This window comes from Taudactylus pleione, unplaced genomic scaffold (genome assembly GCF_031769625.1).
Source record: "Taudactylus pleione unplaced genomic scaffold, aTauple2 ptg000290l, whole genome shotgun sequence".
Classification (NCBI taxonomy): domain Eukaryota; kingdom Metazoa; phylum Chordata; class Amphibia; order Anura; family Myobatrachidae; genus Taudactylus; species Taudactylus pleione.
Genome location: NW_028284692.1, coordinates 2,560,868 through 2,581,136, shown reverse-complemented (window position 1 = coordinate 2,581,136; position 20,269 = coordinate 2,560,868). Strand labels below are relative to the sequence as shown.

At 47.2% G+C, this 20,269-nt stretch overlaps 1 protein-coding gene across 3 annotated transcripts in view; it reads right to left on the bottom strand.

Annotated features, from left to right (window-relative positions):
• RECQL5 (RecQ like helicase 5) overlaps nucleotides 1-20,269 on the bottom strand; it is a 111,861-nt gene that overhangs the window by 59,761 nt on the left and 31,831 nt on the right. For 2 of the 3 annotated variants that reach the window (XM_088482549.1, XM_088482550.1), the window contains exons 8-9: nucleotides 10,946-11,108; nucleotides 10,141-10,223 (exon numbers count right to left, since the gene is read on the bottom strand). In XM_088482549.1, coding sequence (XP_088338675.1) covers nucleotides 10,141-10,223; nucleotides 10,946-11,108 — 246 coding nt within the window. Of the gene's footprint in view, nucleotides 1-10,136; nucleotides 10,224-10,945; nucleotides 11,109-20,269 lie in introns of those variants that run through there. The other variant, XM_088482551.1, reaches the window with a different exon arrangement.

Here is a 20,269-nt window from a genome sequence, read left to right as displayed (position 1 = left end):
GTCCGCGGAGCCGGCTAGCAAGGTCCCCGAGATGCTGGCCGAAATCCTCAGCCGCAGCTGGCGTTGCGGTGCCCAGAGGGTGAAGGAGCGGGAGCGCAGACGTCCTGTGGACAATCTGTTGCTACCCGCACAGCAGAAAGAAAGATGTCGATATTTTTATTTCGAAATTTATCTGGATGAAAATGTTCATTACTAATTGCAATTAAATGTGTGAAATCTTTACATATAAGATCGAGTTCTGACTGATTTTATTCTGCCATTTCATACTAACTATAGAGCAAATAAGCGCAGAGTCAATTGTTTTTTTAAATTTAAATATGCACTGGAAATACTGAACCAAGATATTGATGTCAGTAAGGCGGACAACCTGGGAGACGGGGAGCCTACACTAAAAATGGACACTGGTTAGTCAAGAGGACAGATATCTCCTCTCCCAAACATGAATGCTATCAAAACATACTAATGGCTGGCATCAGGGTGTAGCTCTGGGCAGAAGGAACAATGGGCCTGATTCACTACCAATCGCAACTGCGATTACGCATGCAATCGGCCGATTGTTGCGTTCTGAGCATGTGTATGCATCGCAGTGTGCGTGCACGAACCAGCCATTGTGATCGGGACTGCGATCGCAGTGACTACGCAGACCCATTGCTGCCTGGGGTGCCGCGCTCTGCTCTGGAACTTTTAGCACACTCTGGTCTGTATCTGAGCAGTTTGTTGCATCAGTTGAGTATGCTAGAAGCACCAGAGCAGAGAGCGACACCCCAGGCAGGAAAGAGGAACTGTGAGGGTTGTGACAGGTGTAGGGTGCTAGAATGAACACTAAGGGGTATATTTGGGAGTTTTTAGAAGTGGAGATGTTGCCCATAGCAACCAGATTCTATTTAACATTTAACTAGCACCTTCTAGAAGATAATATGAGATATGGTAAGAACTTACCCTTGTTATCTCTATTTCTACGAAGTCCATAGGGTTCCACAGGATACCTTGGGGTATAGGTGTGACGTCAGTCGCAGGGCACCAAAGAGGTAAGCTTTCAGCCTCCCAGGATGCACTAGGTCCCCCTCCTATACCCCGCCCCCGAGCCAAGGCATCTCAGTTAGTTACCAAGCCATAGGCCGGAGGAGGAGAAGGAAGAGAGAGAACAAAGATCTGGACACATACAAGAATCACATTCTCACCAGAGGGAGACGGAAAACCGGTGACCAGAGCAAAGCCCATCTGCAGCACAGGTGCGACAGGGCGGGAGTCCTGTGGAACCCTATGGACTTCGTAGAAATAGAGATAACAAGGGTAAGTTCTTACCATATCTCATATTTTCTACTTCAGGGTCCATAGGGTATCCACAGGATACCTTGGGGATGTCCCAAAGCAGTATCCTTTAAGGGTGGGGACGCTCCTGTGCAGAAAGGAGAATCCGCCGCCCGAAGGAAGCATGCAGGTAAGCGTCCTGTATGTCCAATGACACCATGTAGTCCCCAGGTTCCAGCGCCAGAATGATGGACCGTAGGGTCCCCATCCGAAACTTCGGTACCCGCAAAGACTTGTTGAGTGCTTTGAGGTTGAGAATCGGACGATACGACCCATTGGGTTTCTGTACCAAAAAAAAAGATTTGAATAGAAACCCTGGCCCCTCTGGGAGAATGGAACAGGCACTATAACTCCAGCCTGGAGCATAGTGTGCAATACCTTCCGCAGCTCCGTAGCCTTGTTCCGGTCTGATGGTAGACCCGTGGTGAAGAATCGAGCCGGGGGTCTGTGCCGGAAGGAGAGGGCATACCCGTGGGAGACCACCTCCAGAACCCAAGTGTCTGTCGTAGTGACCGACCAACACTGGGCGAACTGCAGCAGGCGGCCTCCCACCCTGGGATCCCCCAAAGGGAGGCCCGGACCGTCAGGCCGCAGGCTTGTCATCTGGCTTGGGGGCCGGACGTCTGGTACTCCATGCCTGCTTCCGGGGCTTGACCGATTTCCTAGGGCCAGCCTGACGAGGAAACGACTGTGGTTTGGGCCTGCCCTGGGCCCTAGATGACCGAAAGGACGATGGTCCAGAACCAAAAGGAGCAGCAGCCGACGGGAGACAAGCCGATTTGGCTGCCGACAGCGTGGCCACAATCTTATCCAGATCCGGACCGAAGAGAACTTCTCCGGTAAACGGCAACGCTTCCAGACCCTTCTTGGAATCTGCGTCCGCCTTCCAGGATCGCAGCCACAAGGTGCGACGAGCAGCTACCGCTGCTGAAGAAATTCTAGACACCAGAGTACTAATGTCTAGAGCCGCCTCGTTGATGTAGGTGGCCGAATCACGGAGATTGCCAATCAACTCCGCCTGTTCGGCCGGACAGTCGGAATCAAAAGAAGCCTCTAATGAATCCGCCCAGCGCTCCATCGCTCTGGCAACCCAGCAAATGGCCATAGCCGGCCGTGCTGCCCCCCCCGCAAGGGAATAAGCGGACTTCAGGCAGATTTCCACCTTGCGGTCCGTAGCATCCTTAAGGGAGGACAGAGATGGCATCGGCAATGTGGCACTATGGACAAGACGGGTCACGTGAGAATCCACCTGTGGAGGGGATTCCCACTTAGCAAAATAATTATCCGCGAACGGATAAGCCACCACCAGGCGTCTCTGCGGCTGGTATCTTTTGCCAGGCTGTTTCCACGCCTCCTCTAAATGGTCCACCAACTGACCCGAAAGAGGAAAGACTGTGGCATCGCCCTTCACGTCTTTGAAAAAGGCATACTTAGACTTAGCCGCTGGGGGAACTTCGTCCTCAATCACCAAGGCTGTGCGGACCGCCCGAATAAGTCCAGGAATATATACTTTGGACTTAGCATCAGCGTCCTTAGTATGGAGAGGTTCCTGATCGCAAGGATCCAGAATCTCCCCATCATCAGACGTCCCTTCGTCATCCTCATAAGGAGCAGACAGAGACGCCACCGGCCGTTTATGAGGCCGCATCACAGATTCCCCTTGCAACACATCCGACAAGTGCTGTACAGAACTCATCAGGGAGTTAACCCACGCTGGCTCCTGAGAAACCGGGAGCGGGGAAATAGGGAGACTGTGGGGTACCACCAATTGTCGTGGGAAACCCTGCATGGGTGACGACACCACAGACTGCTGGGACAAACCCATCGGAGTAAATGCGGGCTGCGGAGCTAACTGGCCCACTAAAGCTGTTAGCGCCTGAGCGAAACAAGCCCAGGGCGGCTCCTGTACCGGTGCTGTAACCGTAAGAGGCCACGCCATGGACAAACACTGCCGGCAAAGGCCCTCCGCGCTACCCTCCCCCTCCGCTAACGGTACTTTACACGTGGTACACTGTAGCCGGAGGGGAAAATCACTTTCAGACATGATGGCACCACGTATGTGACCCCTCTCACCAATTATATATTAAATAGGCGAGAGACCACCCTGCAGCACCGCACCGCAAGTGCTTAGCAGAAAGAACAGGGACAGTAATAAAGCTGACAGTCTTGAGAAGAAAAGTTACAGGCAGCAGCGCTAGCACAGTCACATACAATGCAAAGAAAATCAATTCCTGCACTAACAGCGCTGATCACTCAACTACACAGACACAGGGCCTGGTAGGACACAGCGCTGCATACACAGACCTGACCACAGCGGAGGAGAGGTATGCGGGGGGACCCAGACCACGATGCTTCCAATGCAGGCTTCCAGCAGCGTTCACCATGCTTCTGAAAAGATGGCCGCCGAGGAGCAGAGAGAAGGCTGGCCTGGGGGAGGAGCGCTGACACAGGGCCAGTCAGCACAGTGCAGAGAGGGCTGTGTGCAGCGAGGGAGGCGCCGGCTGTGAGACAGAGAAGGTGCGCTCCCCTGGCATGCATTTAACCCCAGGGACGCCGCAGCGCTACCGCTCTGCTGCGGTCCGCTGTCCCAGGGAGTAGTGGAAGCGCAGGTTGGTCGCCTGGCTCCACGCTGCAGCCAGTCCCCAGGGAGCCCCCTGCCTGGGGACTTAGGACCATGTGATCAGCGGGGACCCACCGCGGGACCCCGCTGCTTACCTCTGTCCCCCTTGAATCCGGCCATGGTCCGGAACATCTGGGGTCACCGCTAGCTGTGACCCCAGATGCCCACCAGCATCCCCGGATCAGTACCGGCGTTCTGGTACCGGCGGGGTGTAGGGAAGACAGCATGGACGTCAGGGCTGACTGTCCATGCTGTTCATCCAGATGTGCAGCCACAGCTGCATGAAGAAAAAGCTTCAGGGGCTCTTCTAGCCCCCACTCCAACAGGTGCCCCCGACTCCGGCCGCGCACCAAACTAAACTGAGATGCCTTGGCTCGGGGGCGGGGTATAGGAGGGGGACCTAGTGCATCCTGGGAGGCTGAAAGCTTAACTCTTTGGTGCCCTGCGACTGACGTCACACCTATACCCCAAGGTATCCTGTGGATACCCTATGGACCCTGAAGTAGAAAATAGCTAGAATCTGATTAGTTGCTATGGGCAACAACTCCAATTCTAAAAACTCTCACTTTAGTAAATATACCCCTATGAGGAAAAACGTCATTTTCTGGCCTAGCCTTACACAGGAAGACTCCCCATTGTGTACACATTCAGGAAATTGTGGCTGCCATAGTGACACAATGCCCCTACAGTACTTGGGCACAGGCCAGACGCTATGTAACAGAATCAGCACAGTAGCATACATATCAATACCTGTTCAATGGCACTATACACTAGAAAAGTCAGTTCCTAAATAAAGCAAAGCATTTACATAATAAAATCAAGGTGTACTACAAATAAAAAAAATACATTAATAATTTTTTCCCATATTCGGCAAAATAAGGTAAACAAATTATATCTATTTAGTGATGAAATGTTACGTTATAACTAAAAAGAACTTCCAATTAAGCATGCTGGCATGCAGTATATGCACTGGTATTAGCAGATTAATGTTATATCAAAGTGCCCGGTGGCTGACAGTATACCCTCTTTTTTGTAAGATATGAAACAGATAGTCATGGGTGTAGTTTACAAAATAGGTCAAAACCTTCATAGAGATAGTTTCCATAGTGTCAATAAACTTGACATATAATGCAACCAAACCAGCTGCTCTGCTTTGCATGAGGGCTAAAAGGGAGTCTCCTCTCTCATTTCATTGCGTATGATCTCTTTGTGGGTATAAATAGTGAAAGGGACATTAAAGCTGAACAGAAACAGACAACAGATGCTTTTGTCAGGCAGGTTTGTACTTGTTAAAGGTTTTCCCTGTGCAATAACAATTGAGTAATTGTATCTACAGGAATTGCTATATGTGCTGGGCTGTATCATATATTAAAACATTGAGAGACAATACAACTGACAAAATAAAAGTAAAAAAGATGATCATGCGCTCCTGGATATGTTGTGGTTAAATAGCAGCTTTCTTATAAATGGTCAGACACCTGGCCAATTAGCAATAAATCAAGTAAAAGAAGCGCTGTGGGAACTAACAATACATATGTAATACGGTGGAATACTATACCAGCTGAGGTGAGACAAACAAACAACACTCAACATACAATGTCACAATAGATGTATATAGCGCTTTCTGTGAAGAGTTAATAGTCCTGGATATCAGTTGTACCCGTGACTGTGCGGCGGTATGGTAAGGGTGTAAGTGCTGACCCTACCTTTCCCTATGCTCCTCCGTGCGGGGTTAGCCAGGTCCAGGACTATTAACTCTTCACAGAAAGCGCTATATACATCTATTGTGACATTGTATGTTGAGTGTTGTTTGTTTGTCTCACCTCAGCTGGTATAGTATTCCACCGTATTACATATGTATTGTTAGTTCCCACAGCACTTCTTTTACTTGATTTAACAACTGACAAAATGCCAAGCTAAATGGAGTGAATCATCCATCCCGGAAGTCATATTACTTTGGGCCTGATTCAGAGCCGGACGCTATTTGCGCTCGCTCGTCAAGAAAATAGGGGTGGCTATTCAAATGAACCGTTCGCTGTTTGCGGTCTGTTCACGCCTCTAGGTCTGAACAAGCGTACAAAACTTGCGGTAGTTTTTTGGGAAACTACGCCCCCTGGCCGCTCGCATCCTACGTCATGTCCACTATTTATTAGATTAATCGAGTACATCGAACAGGGTATGAGTTGCTCGCTATTCCTGTGGTTGCTTTTTGCTACCACAATTTTGCGAGCAGTTCTGGCTAAAAAAAACCCCGTGACGTTGTCAATGACGCTGCTGTATTAATTATGCACACCCATAAAACGCCCGTTTTGACCTTTAAGCACGCCTGCGTTCGGATCTCCACTCCCCGTTTTCAAACACCTTCCCCTGTTACCACCCACATACGCCTCATTCTGTCACTCAAAATAGCAGGCATTCGCTATTTTGCGAGCACACGATTTTCGGCCGCACTGAGTGGTTCGCGCATGCGTATTACGATCCGTACGCATGCGCAGTTGGGCAAACATCGCTCGGAGTGAACGAGCAGCCACTTGCGTCCGGCTCTGAATCAGGCCCTTTGTCTTTTTCTCTTTGTTATCTGTTAAAAATGTCCACTAATAATTGTGCAATCAGTAACACATATTTCTCACACATGAGCTGTGACAAGGCTTACGTTACTATAGGTACAGTTACTATACAAACTACAAAGGAACCAGACAGAAATCTTTGGGTACAAGTAGAAGCACCATCAGTGGGGTTAAATGCAGATAGATAGTCTATACCAGGGGTAGCCAACCTCAGTCCTCGAAAGCTATAACAGGTCACGTTTTCCAGACCACCTAGCTGGTGCACAGGTGTATTCATTACTCACTAAAGGCCCCCATACATCAGAGATTGATTGCAGCAATCGTGCAATTTGCAATCGATTGTGTATAAAATCTTTCCCTTTTTCAATCGATTGTGGCAATTCTGCAATCGATTGAAAAAGGGAAAGATTTTTATACACAATTTATTGCAAATTGCACGATTGCTGCATTCAATCTCTGATTCCAGCCCCTATCGCGCCCGACGGAGCTATTCAATTCTTGCTCCTGTCGGGCATGATCAGCTGCTAGCGCTACATTTCAGCTCACAGCCCCAGGGGGATGAGAGCTGAAATGTGCGAAAAGTGACCTGTTTGGGCGCCCATACAGCACTTTTCGCGGTCGCGCCCAGCACTTTGGTCGGGTGTAGCTGCTTTACGCGGCTAAACCTGACCTCTATGGGCGCGATCAGCGCGAAAAACTGCATCAATTGAATAGCGGCCCGCGATCTCCCGTCACTTTAGACGGGAGATCCGGACCGCGTAATCAATTGAATTCCGCCCTCTCATGTATGGGGGCCTTCACACATTTGAAAAGATCCACAGATGGAGCTAATTATTTCACTGGTGATTCTGTGATTGCCAACATCAGCTCTGCCAACATCAGCTCTATGGACATTATACACCTATCTTGTACCTCCATTGGAAACTCCAGAACCCGGACCACGTAAAGAACCTTAGTTAGACATGGACTAGGACTTATTTTATTGATTTTGTGAGGTCTACAATAATATAAGGTACCAAAAATGTAGCCACAATCAGAAAACTTTATAATGTATCCAACTTTGTATCCTACCAACAAGCAGTGGTGCACTTGTGGGAGTAACCACCTAGAAGTCTGGTTTTATTCTCTATTTTGCCATGAGTGGATAGCACATAACTATGTAGGAAGGTTGTAGTTCTTTCCTCAGCAGTGCTGGGCAGATAATGACAGAAATTATATGCAATCAGCTCTGGTTTACCGCACACAGAGTCATGTTTCTACAAAGCATATTCTCCCATCTCTTAGTTTTATTGATGAATTGAAGCAACGCCATTGATCACAGCCTCTTACAAATGCCCCATTTGAGCAAATCTATCTGCACAACACCAGACAAAGTTTATACAGCACAGACAAATCCCGGCGCTGTTTGTCTTGTGAATTTATCAAAAATGTTTCACCTCCTCCCAATGGACTGCAAATAACAATTAAATGCAAATATAGTCAGTTGCAGAAAATATTTAATTTGTTCTTAACATTTTTTGCAGTGTAGAATAGGTTATAGCTTATGAGGTCACACTTTATACCAAACATACAAATATTTCAACTATGTAAAATGACACTATAGTGTGAGATTATTGACACTGTAACATTCTCTTTTAATTACAAATATTACTGCAAAAGATCAGTCAGACGTCTCTGTCTTGCGGAAAATCCCATCATGGATGGTCCTTCACTATCTCGAAGTCTGATATTTTATTTCACCTAAATCTGGTCCAAAACTTTATTGTCAGGACAAAAATGTCTTGAATGGACAGTACATTGCTAGGAATCTGCCTTTGACTTTTGCATTTCACTTCCATCTGCACTGTAACAAACTGCATAATGTCTCCTTCACCAGAATATTTAAAGGCCATGTCCCATTTGAAGTAAGTGATTTACACTATCTATCAGGCACAACCATATATGTTTTCCAATATAACTTCTAGTGTCTGCGGACTATTAAATAAATTGGTTGCTCTGATTAGCAGGCACTATAATATATTCTTGGAAACGTCTGGCCTGTCCCCTTGCACTTTAAACTTTATTTAGTGTTACCTTATCTAAAGTGTTTATTCCAATGCAGACTGTACGATAAATGGGATGTAGTTAGCAGACCGGCGAACGGGATGCCGCCGGACTGAATCCTGACGCTAGAAGTCCGACACGGGACTTAAGATAGGCGTCGAAATACAGACGGTTATTTTAATCCCAATGCCAGAACACAGTCAGATGCCAGTCCGAACCAGGTAAGTCCAGGGCGTCTTAGCTGTTAGCCGTGGAAAGGAAGGGGAGGGGTTAGGTTTAGGTAGCATAGCGGGGTTTGCGTTCGGTTTTGGGGGGAGGGGAGGTTAGGGTTATGCTCCTCTAGGGTGAGGGGGGGCATTAGGGTTAGGCACCACTGGGGGGCTTAGAGTTAGGCGCTAAGGGGGAGGGTTAGGTTTAGGCACGATGGGGGGAGGGTTAGGTTTAGGCACTAACAGGGAGGGTTAGGCTACAGGAAGGGAGGGTTAGAGGCAGAATGGGGGAGGATAAGTATACTTACCCAACCCCTGTCGGGATACCAACCATCGGGATGCCGATGTCGGAAATTTCATAGGAGGCATCCAGACAGCCGGCATTATATATCAATTCCTGATAAACAACAACAATCATTTATTGGGCACAATTTTCTCTTCTTCAGGCAGTATTCCATGATGAATTTCCTTTTAAGTCAACACAACACTAAAATCTCATACATGTCCTCATCCTCTTATGAATTGCATGCCCAAATCTCCTACAATCCAAGAGTCACTGGTGTCTCACTGGATGCTCAGATAATGCTTCAGCCCACACAATGGCAACCTCCACTGTATGCAATTAAAGCACTGCATGCGGCTGTACCACCATTCAACACAGTCTGCATCCCTCCAAATGACACATCCTTTTCCTGACCTTACTGAGCATCCACTCCTACATCTTAAGCTGTTCTGTCTCACTGGTTCCTACATCCAAAAGCACTCATATATCAACTACACACTGAGATGCTGCCACCTATATCACTAGCTGTTCCTAAACAATGAATAATGTACTTGCACCTGTTATCTGCATTGTAAAAGGACCACTAAACAGAATATACAGGCGGTTTTATATAAGCGAGCTGCTAATAACATGAGCAAATCTATATAGCATGTAAAAGTCAGGGGCTTCTAGGAAGCCAAAACATTTGCAATAGGTTTGTGATCGTGGGCAGATATTTTCCTACAGATAGTAGAGTTCTTGCCAGCAATAACTGACAGGCACAGAAGCTAGCACCTCAAATAGCCACCCTTTGCAGTAATAGCAGATAGCAGGGTACACAAGCATTTACTCTGCTGTTTAGATAATGTATATGCAAAGTGCTACATCTGAAGTCCTTATAGATTGTTGAATATATATTTGTGAATGTTTTAGCTATTTTGTTTACAGCAACAAATCCGTTAAATTCCAACACTTTTTAGATACATATTTTCCTTTTCCAACTATCTAAGGGCATTATAAACATTGTATTCTGCTGATCCACTTGCAAGTATTTCAAAATCAGCAAAAGTGTTGGTAAAAGTGTTGGTAAAAGTGTGCAAAAAAACTGTCGATAAAAAAAGCACTTACCCCATCTCTTCACAAAAGTTCACCATTGCCTCAAATCCAGCCATAGCAGCTCTGTCTGATGCTTTGGTGTCTCCTCTCTTTGCCTGAAACAGGGTACACAGAATGAGGGATTACCACAGGTAATATTCATGCTGCATAGGTAACAATAAGCGCAGCGCATTGCACTGGATGTAATGAGGATGGCTAGAGGAACATAGATACTGTGCTAAGTTATGTCTCACCAGGTAACACAATACAGTCACTAATTGGCATTTACAAAAACTAGCCTTTCAGTTTTTCCAAAATGTCATAATAAAGAGCCCATAGACAAAAAAGCAATATCCTCCATGCTATAATCTGCAGGTGCAAATATTTAATTTTATCTATATCATTTTCCTTGAATGATTAAAAAAATCAGCGATCATGAGCGTGTATGTAGACCAGCGATTCCCAACCTCGGTCCTCAAGGCACAGTAACAGTCCTGGTTTTAGAGATACCCATGCATGAGCACAGATGGGTAAATCAAAGTAACCAAGGTACTAATTAAGTCACCTGATTTTTAAAGTGCCAGGCTCTACTCAACCCGCCGTCTATACCCCACTGTCAGAAGCTCCAGTGTCCACTGTGGAATCGGAGAAATGGATTTAACGGTAACAAAATCCTGCTTTATATAGTAACAGCATATTCAATTGCACTTTACAATTATAAAATGACCTAAAGTATTAACAACAACTATAACAAACCTTTCACCTCACCCATTGGGATCTGTTGCAGCAGTCATAACTACACAAGCATATGACAGCAAGTTCTGCTCTGAAAACTCACCTGTGCTTTTGTGATGTCTTTCTTTATTAGAAAGCTGACTTGGCCCACATCAGTCCTAGAATAGTATAAGCGACAAAAGGACTGCTTGCCATCGCGGCCAGCTCTCCCTGACTCCTGGTAATACCCAGCCATTGACTTGGCGATGTTCCAGTGAGCTACAAACCTGCCAGGAATAAAAATTTTACATGAGACAATGCTGCAATTTGTGCGCAAAATATAAATACATATAATAACAAATAACGAATGGGAAGTCTGACAAACACAAAAGGCAGAATGCAATAAATAATACACATAAAGAGACAGCTGTGAGAATTAAATGTGAAGGCTGTCAAATCGCTGTAAGTCACACAAAATAAAAAACATGACAGTTTAAGAGAAGTAAGTAGCAGATTACAATCAAAACTGATTAATTAAATCAACAACATTAATGCTCTGTTGGATTTAAACTATTTTGGCACTACCAGAAGTAGCTCCGACACCCATGCCCTTTCACCCTTAGCGGTCTGTCTGAATGAACATAATGGTTGTTTTCTAATGGGCTACAAGGGGTCAAAAATCCCCGATATCTGTGTTGTTATCAGGTGATAACCGCCAGTTAAAGCACGAAGTGTGTTAACGCCCTATAAGCAGTGTTAATGCTCATTAACTTGTTCATTTCACATGCGTTAACAAAGGTATCGAGGGGAAAAAGAGAGCCTAATTGAATAGCCTCGGGTGATAAAATCCCAAGGCTACCTCCCTTTTTTTACGCCCTAATAATTTATCGCGGCTAATTGAATCTCCCCCTATATGTTAAATATTTTTACTTGAGTTCATTAGGGCACTGTAGAACAGTGAGAAATAGAGGCTGCATTGGAGCTTGGGCAGTTTAAATTTGGTTACAAGGGTTCAAAGTTCCTCCCCCACTATACGCCATAGCATGCCGAGACCTTCAGTGACTTTTTTTTTCTCTTTTTAAAGCCCCAAGGACACACCAGGGAGAAAGGAAAAAGTAAGAGTGCAAGTCTAATAATGAAAGTTATGAAAGTGTAAGTAGTTTTGCCTCTATGTTCCTTTCATCACTATGCGTTATCTGCATGTGTTTTTTTTACAGTGTATGCACAGGGAGACATAATATAGACATTTTTATTGTGTACTTACCATTTTTTATTTTTTTATTTTCAATACGTCTAGATCTTCATGGAGCATTTCTAACTAATGTTGTGTATTTATATATTGTTGAATGTGATTGGAACGCCCGAATATATGGAACCATATTCATAGGCTTATTGTTATTATTTATGTTGGGTGACACATTTTGGACCCTGATTTAGTAGGCTGCTTCAATAGGTAGGTTAACTACAGACAGAATATAGATAAATGTTCTCGAACAACAACAGTGAACATCAACCTGATGGACATCCAATATCTCCCAATGGACTCCTAAAGGATTTACCACTAGTTTAAAACCCTAATTTTCTCTTTCATCCCTGGGGGACAACAACACCAAAACATTGCCAAACATAACCATACAAGTGGGAATCCTCAGAAAGTGTGTAGCACTTTCAATCCAAAACTGGCATCTTTGAACACAAAAATGTATCTATAAAACGGTGACTGTGTTCACCAAATTGTAGATGGCCTCCCGACACAGTTGCTCAGCCAAGGTAAAAAGCACCAGACGATCTAGTAGAATGTGCTGTTACTTTTTAGAAACAGGCCATCTGCCTGAAGATTTCTTGCTGTAAGACTGTCAGTATCAGGTTCAGATCCCAAGGAGCAATTGGGGAGGATGTATGGTTGCTTCACTCCCTATAAGAACGTCTGCACTTGGTAAAAATGGGATTTTGGTACGTACCGGTAAATCCTTTTCTCTGATTCCACAGGGGACACTGGAGGTGCTTACGCTGGGGTATAGAGGCGTGGATAACTGGAGCCGGCACTTTAAATAATTTAGAAGTGTGAAGCTCCTCCCCCTCTATGCCCCATCAGCCCTCAGTTTAGAAAATGAAGATCGAGAGGAGGTGGAGAACAAGCGGAGTAAAAAGGGAGAGAACACACAATAATCAAAACATACAACATATGGAACAAACCAAACAGGCAGGCTAAGAGCGCAGAGGGGGCGTCCAGTGTCCCCTGTGGAATCAGAGAAAAGGATTTACCGGTAGGTACCAAAATCCCATTTTCTCTTTCATCCACTAGGGGATACTGGAGGTGCTTACACTGGGGACGTCCGAAAGTTTTCCCCACGGGCGGGAGCGCTCTGCGGGGCCTGCAGAACAAGACGGCCAAAACGGGATGCCGAAACCGCGAACGTATCAAATTTGTAAAACTTGACAAACGTGTGCACAGAAGACCAAGTGGCCGCACAGCACAACTGTGACGTGGAGGCTCCCCTACCGGCCGCCCAGGACGCACCCACAGAACGTGTGGAATGAGCCGAAATGGACGAAGGAGGCCGGCGTTCGGCACCAACATAAGCCTGATGAATAGTCAGTCGGATCCAACGTGCCAAAGTCTGCTTAGACGCTGGTCAACCCCTCCGAACCGCATCATAGAGGACAAAAAGTGACTCAGACTTACGGAGGGAAGCAGTCCTGTCAACATAGATGCGGAGAGCTCTAACCACATCCAAGGTAGAAGAACTACCAGAGTCCTCCACCAAAGACGGTACCACAATAGGCTGATTAATATGAAAAGCCGACACTACCTTGGGAAGGAAGGCGGCTACCGTCCGGAGTTCCGCCCTATCAGCATGAAACACAAGGTAAGGTGGCTTATTGGACAGAGCACCCAATTCCGAAACTCTACGAGCCGAAGCTAGAGCCAAGAGAAGGACCGTCTTCCAAGACAAGTACTTAATATGAACCTCTTCCAAAGGTTCAAACCTGGACGACTGAAGAATCAACAGCACTAAGTTCAAGTCCCAGGGAGCAATCGGAGGTACAAAAGGAGGCTGCACCCGCAAGACCCCCTGAAGAAACATCTGCACCTCAGGAATGAGGGCCAAAGAAAATGGAAAGGGCAGAAACCTACACCTTTAAAGTTCCAAGACGAAGGCCAGAATCCAGACCCGTCTGAAGAAAAAGCAGAAACCGGGACAACCGAAAAGTCCTAGATGGAAGATCCCGACTGGAACACCACGAGATATAAGAACGCCAGATGCGGTGATAATGCGCAGCAGAAACTGGTTTCCTGGCGCGTAGCATGGTGAGAATGACAGAGTCTGGGATTCCTCTGCGTCTTAGGATATCGGTTTCAAGAGCCACCCCGCTAAACGCAGTTGCGCTAGGTTGGGGTGTACTAAAGGACCTTGCTGTAGCAGATCCGGGCGCAGGAAGGGGCCATGGCTCGTCTGACAATAGGGACCGAAGGTCCGCGAACCAACTCCTCCGAGGCCAGTTCGGAGCCACGAGAATGACAGAGGCTGACTCGTGTTTTATCCTTTTTAGCAGTCGAGGAAGAATTGGAATCGGAGGAAAGATGTAAACCAAGTCGTAGTTCCATGGACCTGTCAGAGCGTCTACTGCCACTGCCTGCGGATCTCGAGTTCTTGACACGTATACCGGGAGCTGACGATTCAATCGTGACGCCATGAGGTCCACCTGAGGACATTCCCATCGACGTATCAGCACGTTGAACACATCTGGATGAAGCTTCCATTCCCCGGGGTGGATATCCTGTCGGCTTAGGTAATCTGCTTCCCAGTTGTCCACACCCGGGATGAATACCGCCAACAGGATTACTGACTGGCTCTCGGCCCACCTGAGAATCTGAGTTACTTCTCGCATGGCCATGCGACTCCGAGTCCCTCCTTGGCGGTTGATGTACGCGACGGCCGTCGCGTTGTCGGACTGAACTCTTACCGGACGAGTTCTTAGAAACTCTGTTGCTTCTATAAGAGCATTGTAGATCGCTCTGAGTTCCAACACATTTATGGGCCACTTTTGTTCTAGAGGGGACCATCGACCCTGCAAATGATAATCGAGGACTACAGCTCCCCATCCTCGAAGGCTGGCATCCGTTGTTACGATGATCCAGTCCCACACTCCGAATCTCCGGCCCGCAAGAAGATTGTTGGATTGTGTCCACCAGAGAAGGGCCACTCTGGTAGCTGGGCTCAGACGGATCTGGCGATGTAGAAGCAGATGAGACCCTAACCCCTGTGTTAGTAGGTCCAGCTGAAACACCCTGGAGTGGAACCGCCCGAACTGTATTGCCTCGAAGGCCGCTACCATCTTCCCCAGGAGACATAGACAAAGAAGGAGGGACACCCTCTTTGGTCTGAGGACCAGCTGAACTAACAACCGCATATCCTGGGCCTTGTCTACTGGAAGGAAGATCCTCTGTGATGCCGTATCTAAGATCATGCCCAGAAACAGGAGCTTCTGGGACAGATTGAGATTTGATTTCTTGAAGTTTATTATCCAACCGTGTTGGATTAGAGTCTGATATGTCAGTAAGGCATGACTTGTAAGAAGAGATACCGACTGCGCCTTGAGTAACAGGTCGTCCAAATAAGGGATTATGGGCCTGATTCAGAGCCAGACGCTATTTGCGCTCGCTCGTTTAGAAAAAAAAGGGGCCGGCTATTTAAATTGAGCGCTCGCTCTTTGCGGTCTGTTGACGCCTCTATGTCTGAGCGAGCGAACGAAACATGCGCTCGCTATTTTGTAAAGACGCCCCCTGGCCGCTCGCATCATACGTCATCTCCGCTATTTATTAGATTAATCGAGTACATCGATAGGCATCTGAACTGCTCGCAGTGCTTGTGGTAGGATTTTCCTACCGCAATCATGCGAACAGTTCAGGCTAAGAAACAACCAAGTGACGTGGTCGATGATGCTGCTTTGTTAATTATGCACACCCTTAAAACGCCAGTTTTGACAGTTTGGCACGCCTGCGTTCGGATCTCCACTCCCCGTTTTCAAGCACCTTCCCCTGTTACCACCCACAAACGCCTCATTCTGTCACTCAAATTAGCAGGCATTCGCTATTTTGCGAGCACACAATTTCCGACCGCAATGACTGGTTCGCGCATGCATATTACAACCCATATGCATGTGCAGTTGTGCGAACATCGCTCGGAGCGAACGAGCGGCCGCTTACGAGCGGCTCTGAATCAGGCCCTATGTTCACTCCCGATGACCGAAGGAGAGCAATCATAACTGACATGAGTTTGGTGAAGATGCGGGGAGCCGAGGATAACCCGAACGGCAATGCCCGAAACTGATAATGATCCTTCAATATGGCGAAACGCAGAAAGGCTTGGTGTGGTTCCCAAATGGGAACGTGGAGATAAGCATCCTTGATATCCATGGATAATAGGAACTCTCCTGGTTCCAAGCTCGCAATAACGGACTGCAGAGACTCCATTCTGAACCGATACATCTTCAGATACAGGTTCAATGACTTGAGGTTCAAGATGGGCCTGACCGATCCATCCGGTTTGGGTACTACAAACAGGTTTGAGTAAAACCCCATACCTCGTTGAAGTTCTGGAACTGGGACTAGCACAGATACTACAAGAGACTGCATAGCCTCCTGTAGAACCCTGGCCTTGTCTGCAGGTATTGGCAGACTTGTAGTGAAGAACCGAGGTGGAGGGGGGACCTCGAAATCTATTCGGTACCCCAGGGAAATTAGTCTGCGGATCCACGGCTCTGGAGATGTCTGGTTCCAAACTTGTTGAAATCTTTGCAGGCGGCCTCCCACTGTAGGTGGTCCCAGGTGGGACGGAAGACCGTCATGCCACCTGTTTTTCAGCTGGCTTAGGCTCCTGTCTACGTGCAACCGAGTGTGGGCAACCTCTACCTCTGCCGCCTCTTGCTTGGGAGGGAGCACCTCTGGCTCTACCACGAAAGGAATGAGGCGCACGAAAGGAATGAAAGGAAGGTCCAGTGTAAGATCGTCTGGGAGCCGGTGCAGTTGACGAGAGGAAGGAAGACTTACCCCCCGTGGCCTGGGATATCCATTTGTCTAATTTCGGGCCAAACAGCATGTCGCCATTGAATGGTAAACCCTCCACCGCACGCTTGGATTCTGCGTCCGCATGCCAGGCGCGCAACCAGAGGGCTCTGCGTCCCGAAATAGCAGAAGCAGATATGCGAGCACTAATCTGACTGATATCTTTTGACGCTTCTCCCAGGAAAACTGCAGACTCGCGGATGTGTTCAGCTAGTAAGCGTAACTCTGCTCTAGAAGTACCAGAGTCCAAACCTGTAATCAACTGGTCAGCCCAGCAAACCACCGCTTTGTTAACCCAAGCAGTAACAAGGGTGGGCCTAAGTTGAGCACCCGCTGCGGTATAAATAGATCTTAGCGTTGTCTCCAATTTACGATCCGAAGGATCTTTTACTACTGTAGCTCCCGGTACTGGGAGTGCTGTTTTTTTAGAAAGACGGGAGACGGACGCATCTACTGGAGGGGGTGTTTCCCACTTCTCCATCATGGATGATGGAAAAGGGTAGCTAGAAGGAAACCGGCGCGGAATTTGGAACCGTTTATCCAGTTGCTTCCAGGCCACTGAGAGCTGCTGTTGAAGATGCAGTGAGAACGGAAAAACCGCCAAACTCTTTGGTTGTTCATGAAATAATTCACACTCCTGGGATGCAGGAATAATATCCTCAGGTAAGTTAAGGATTTTTCTGACCGCCAAAATGAAAGATTCCACCCCAGGAGAGGTGGACTCTAACTCTAGAGGGGTATCGTCCTGTAATGCTTTCTCCAATTCCCCTTCCTCAGTAGCGAGGAATTCCTCGTCAGACTCTTCTGACTGGAGAATAGTCGATAAAGGACGCTTTTGTGTCGGTCCCTGTAAGGAAGTGGAGGGTGCGGACACAGCCGTACCCATTACCTGTACCAAGGTGTCTAGAGACTTGGTTAGCCCAGCAACCCAGGGAGGCTGAGACTTACGTGCCTCAGCTAACTCAGACATTAAATCCGTCATTACTCCTACCATGTCAGCGGCCCATGCAGGCGCAGGTGAGGCAGTATTAGCCACAGGTGGATCAATTGCTATACAAGCATCACATAACGTGGACCCAGCAGCATGCGGCTTGGATAGTTTGTTGTTACACCTAGAACAAACAAACATCTTTTGAGACGCTTTTGTTCTGTTTGACATGGATACACACAGTCACCACACACAGAGGGACAGAGTATATACAGAAGTAAAGAAAAAAGAACAGAAGGCTGGCTTGGGACACAGAGGAGGAGCACACCCCACTCCCTTCCCACAGATCAGATTCCCTGCAGCCTCAGTGTATTATGCACAGCCTCTGCTTAACTTGTAGCTGCTGTAGCCAGGAATGGGGAGCCAAAGAATCCAGCCTTCAGATCTGCTGCACTCTTCCTGTATAAGGGACAGATGCAGGCATTTAAGAGTTAATAAACGGCAGCCACGCTGTTACTACAGCCGCTTGCTGCATATAGAGAGAGCCCGCGCTGATTAGGCTCCGCCCCCTTCTTCATGCCCTAAGGGCTCCAATATGGCTGCTATGATCATCTCCCCCCCTCCCCTCCGCGCTACCCGCGTGTTCAACGGGAAGAAGGAAGAAGCAGGGAGCCGCGTGTAGCGCTGTGTATTCTCTAACACAGCACAGGGCAGCGCTGACAGCGGGACCCTGCAGCGCTGTCTAACAGCGCTATTCACACAGTAACACAGCGCAGTATGCTGTGTCAGCGCCGGGCAACGGGGGCAGGAGCCGGGGGATGCGCAGCTTGTTACTCACTGCGTGTCCCCTGTAGTCTCTCTCTCTCGGCAGGGCAGCAGCTTCTTGTGTGGAGACCTGCTGTGGCGATAAGGAGCTGTCAGGAGCTCTTGTAATGAGCCCTGTGCACTCCTTCCTGGTGTTTGCTAAAACACCAGGGCGTCAGGTACCCAGACCCCACCTTTTAGATAGGTGGCGAAGGGTACCTATAGGAGTGTAAAAGATGTATAAAATTAAATAAAATTAAATTAAATAAATGTATTTGCTGGAGCACAGCATAATGTGACCAGCTCCTAGAGGCACATTTTCTAAACTGAGGGCTGATGGGGCATAGAGGGGGAGGAGCTTTACATTTCTAAATTATTTAAAGTGCAGGCTCCAGTTATCCACGCCTCTGTACCCCAGCGTAAGCACCTCCAGTGTCCCCTAGTGGATGAAAGAGAAAGAGACTGTTTTCTCTGAGGACATTAACATGTTGAAAACAACTCTCTTTGGGCAAGGCAGCAACAATAAAATCTTAATAATTTTGGACTCTACATCCAACTTCCAGGTCTTAATTCTAGTCCCAATAAACAAATCATCAATAGCCCCATCTCCCAAGTATGCAGACGTAACACAGATATGCTACACCAGCAAATCTGATCTCGGCCTAACCAACTCAAGTCACACAAGCTGATGTCAAGATGGTTCTAAGGGAAACCCCTGCCGTTAAGTAAATGTACTTAAGTGTTTCCGGAATCTTCCTATCTAAGCTATAAATTAAAAAATGGTGATGGTCTTAGACAGGAATGCTATGGGAGCATCTATCTTAGACAGATAAAGGTAGGATAAAGGGACTGCAACCAAGGTGAGACCTCAAACCTACGGTCAGGTTTAGACCATGCTTCATACAAGGTCTTCCAACAGAGCAGGAGGAAACAATCAATGTCTTCTATAAATAAAAACTAAGTTGCTATAGCAGGTATGAGGGTTTAGAGGGGGGGGGTCAGCAGCAATAGTTTTAACTATTTAGTATCTTCTCCTCAGCCTCCCCTCTTTAGTGTTTTCACCTCAGATAGGATGAAAGAGAAACCAAACTGTTGGGAACCCCAGAAAAAATTTAGCTCCTGCTAGTCGGTTAGCATGAAATCCTCTAATCCCTGCTGCATGTTGGAACTCTTGCAGGGCACGAGGAAACCTTGGAGACAGAGTTCTAGCTACTTCAACTTCCATCTGGAAAGAAAATTCAGTCTGATCCCTCCCAGGACTAAACAGCTGCCATAATCTGACACTTCCGCCATCTAGAAGTGATTATTGATTCCATGATCTTTTCCTAAAATGATGAACCATACCCTGGACAGATAGCAAATCGGATGTTGCTGATAAAAGACCCAAAGACAAAGGGAAATGCACCTTAGGGAAGGAAGTGTTGCTCCCATGGAGAGGGGCAGTGGAAGAGTGGGTTTCCTGCTTTGCTCCCTGTGAAGTGTATCGGGAGCCTCAACAAGCAAGGACAATCACATGCTGCGCATAGGGCATCTGCCCCAGACACGGCACAAGGCAATTTGGTATGGCATTTGGAGCAGACTAAAATGGTTGCCACTATCCCTCCGAGCATACTCCTCTTACCAGGCCTGACAGAAAGATGATGGAG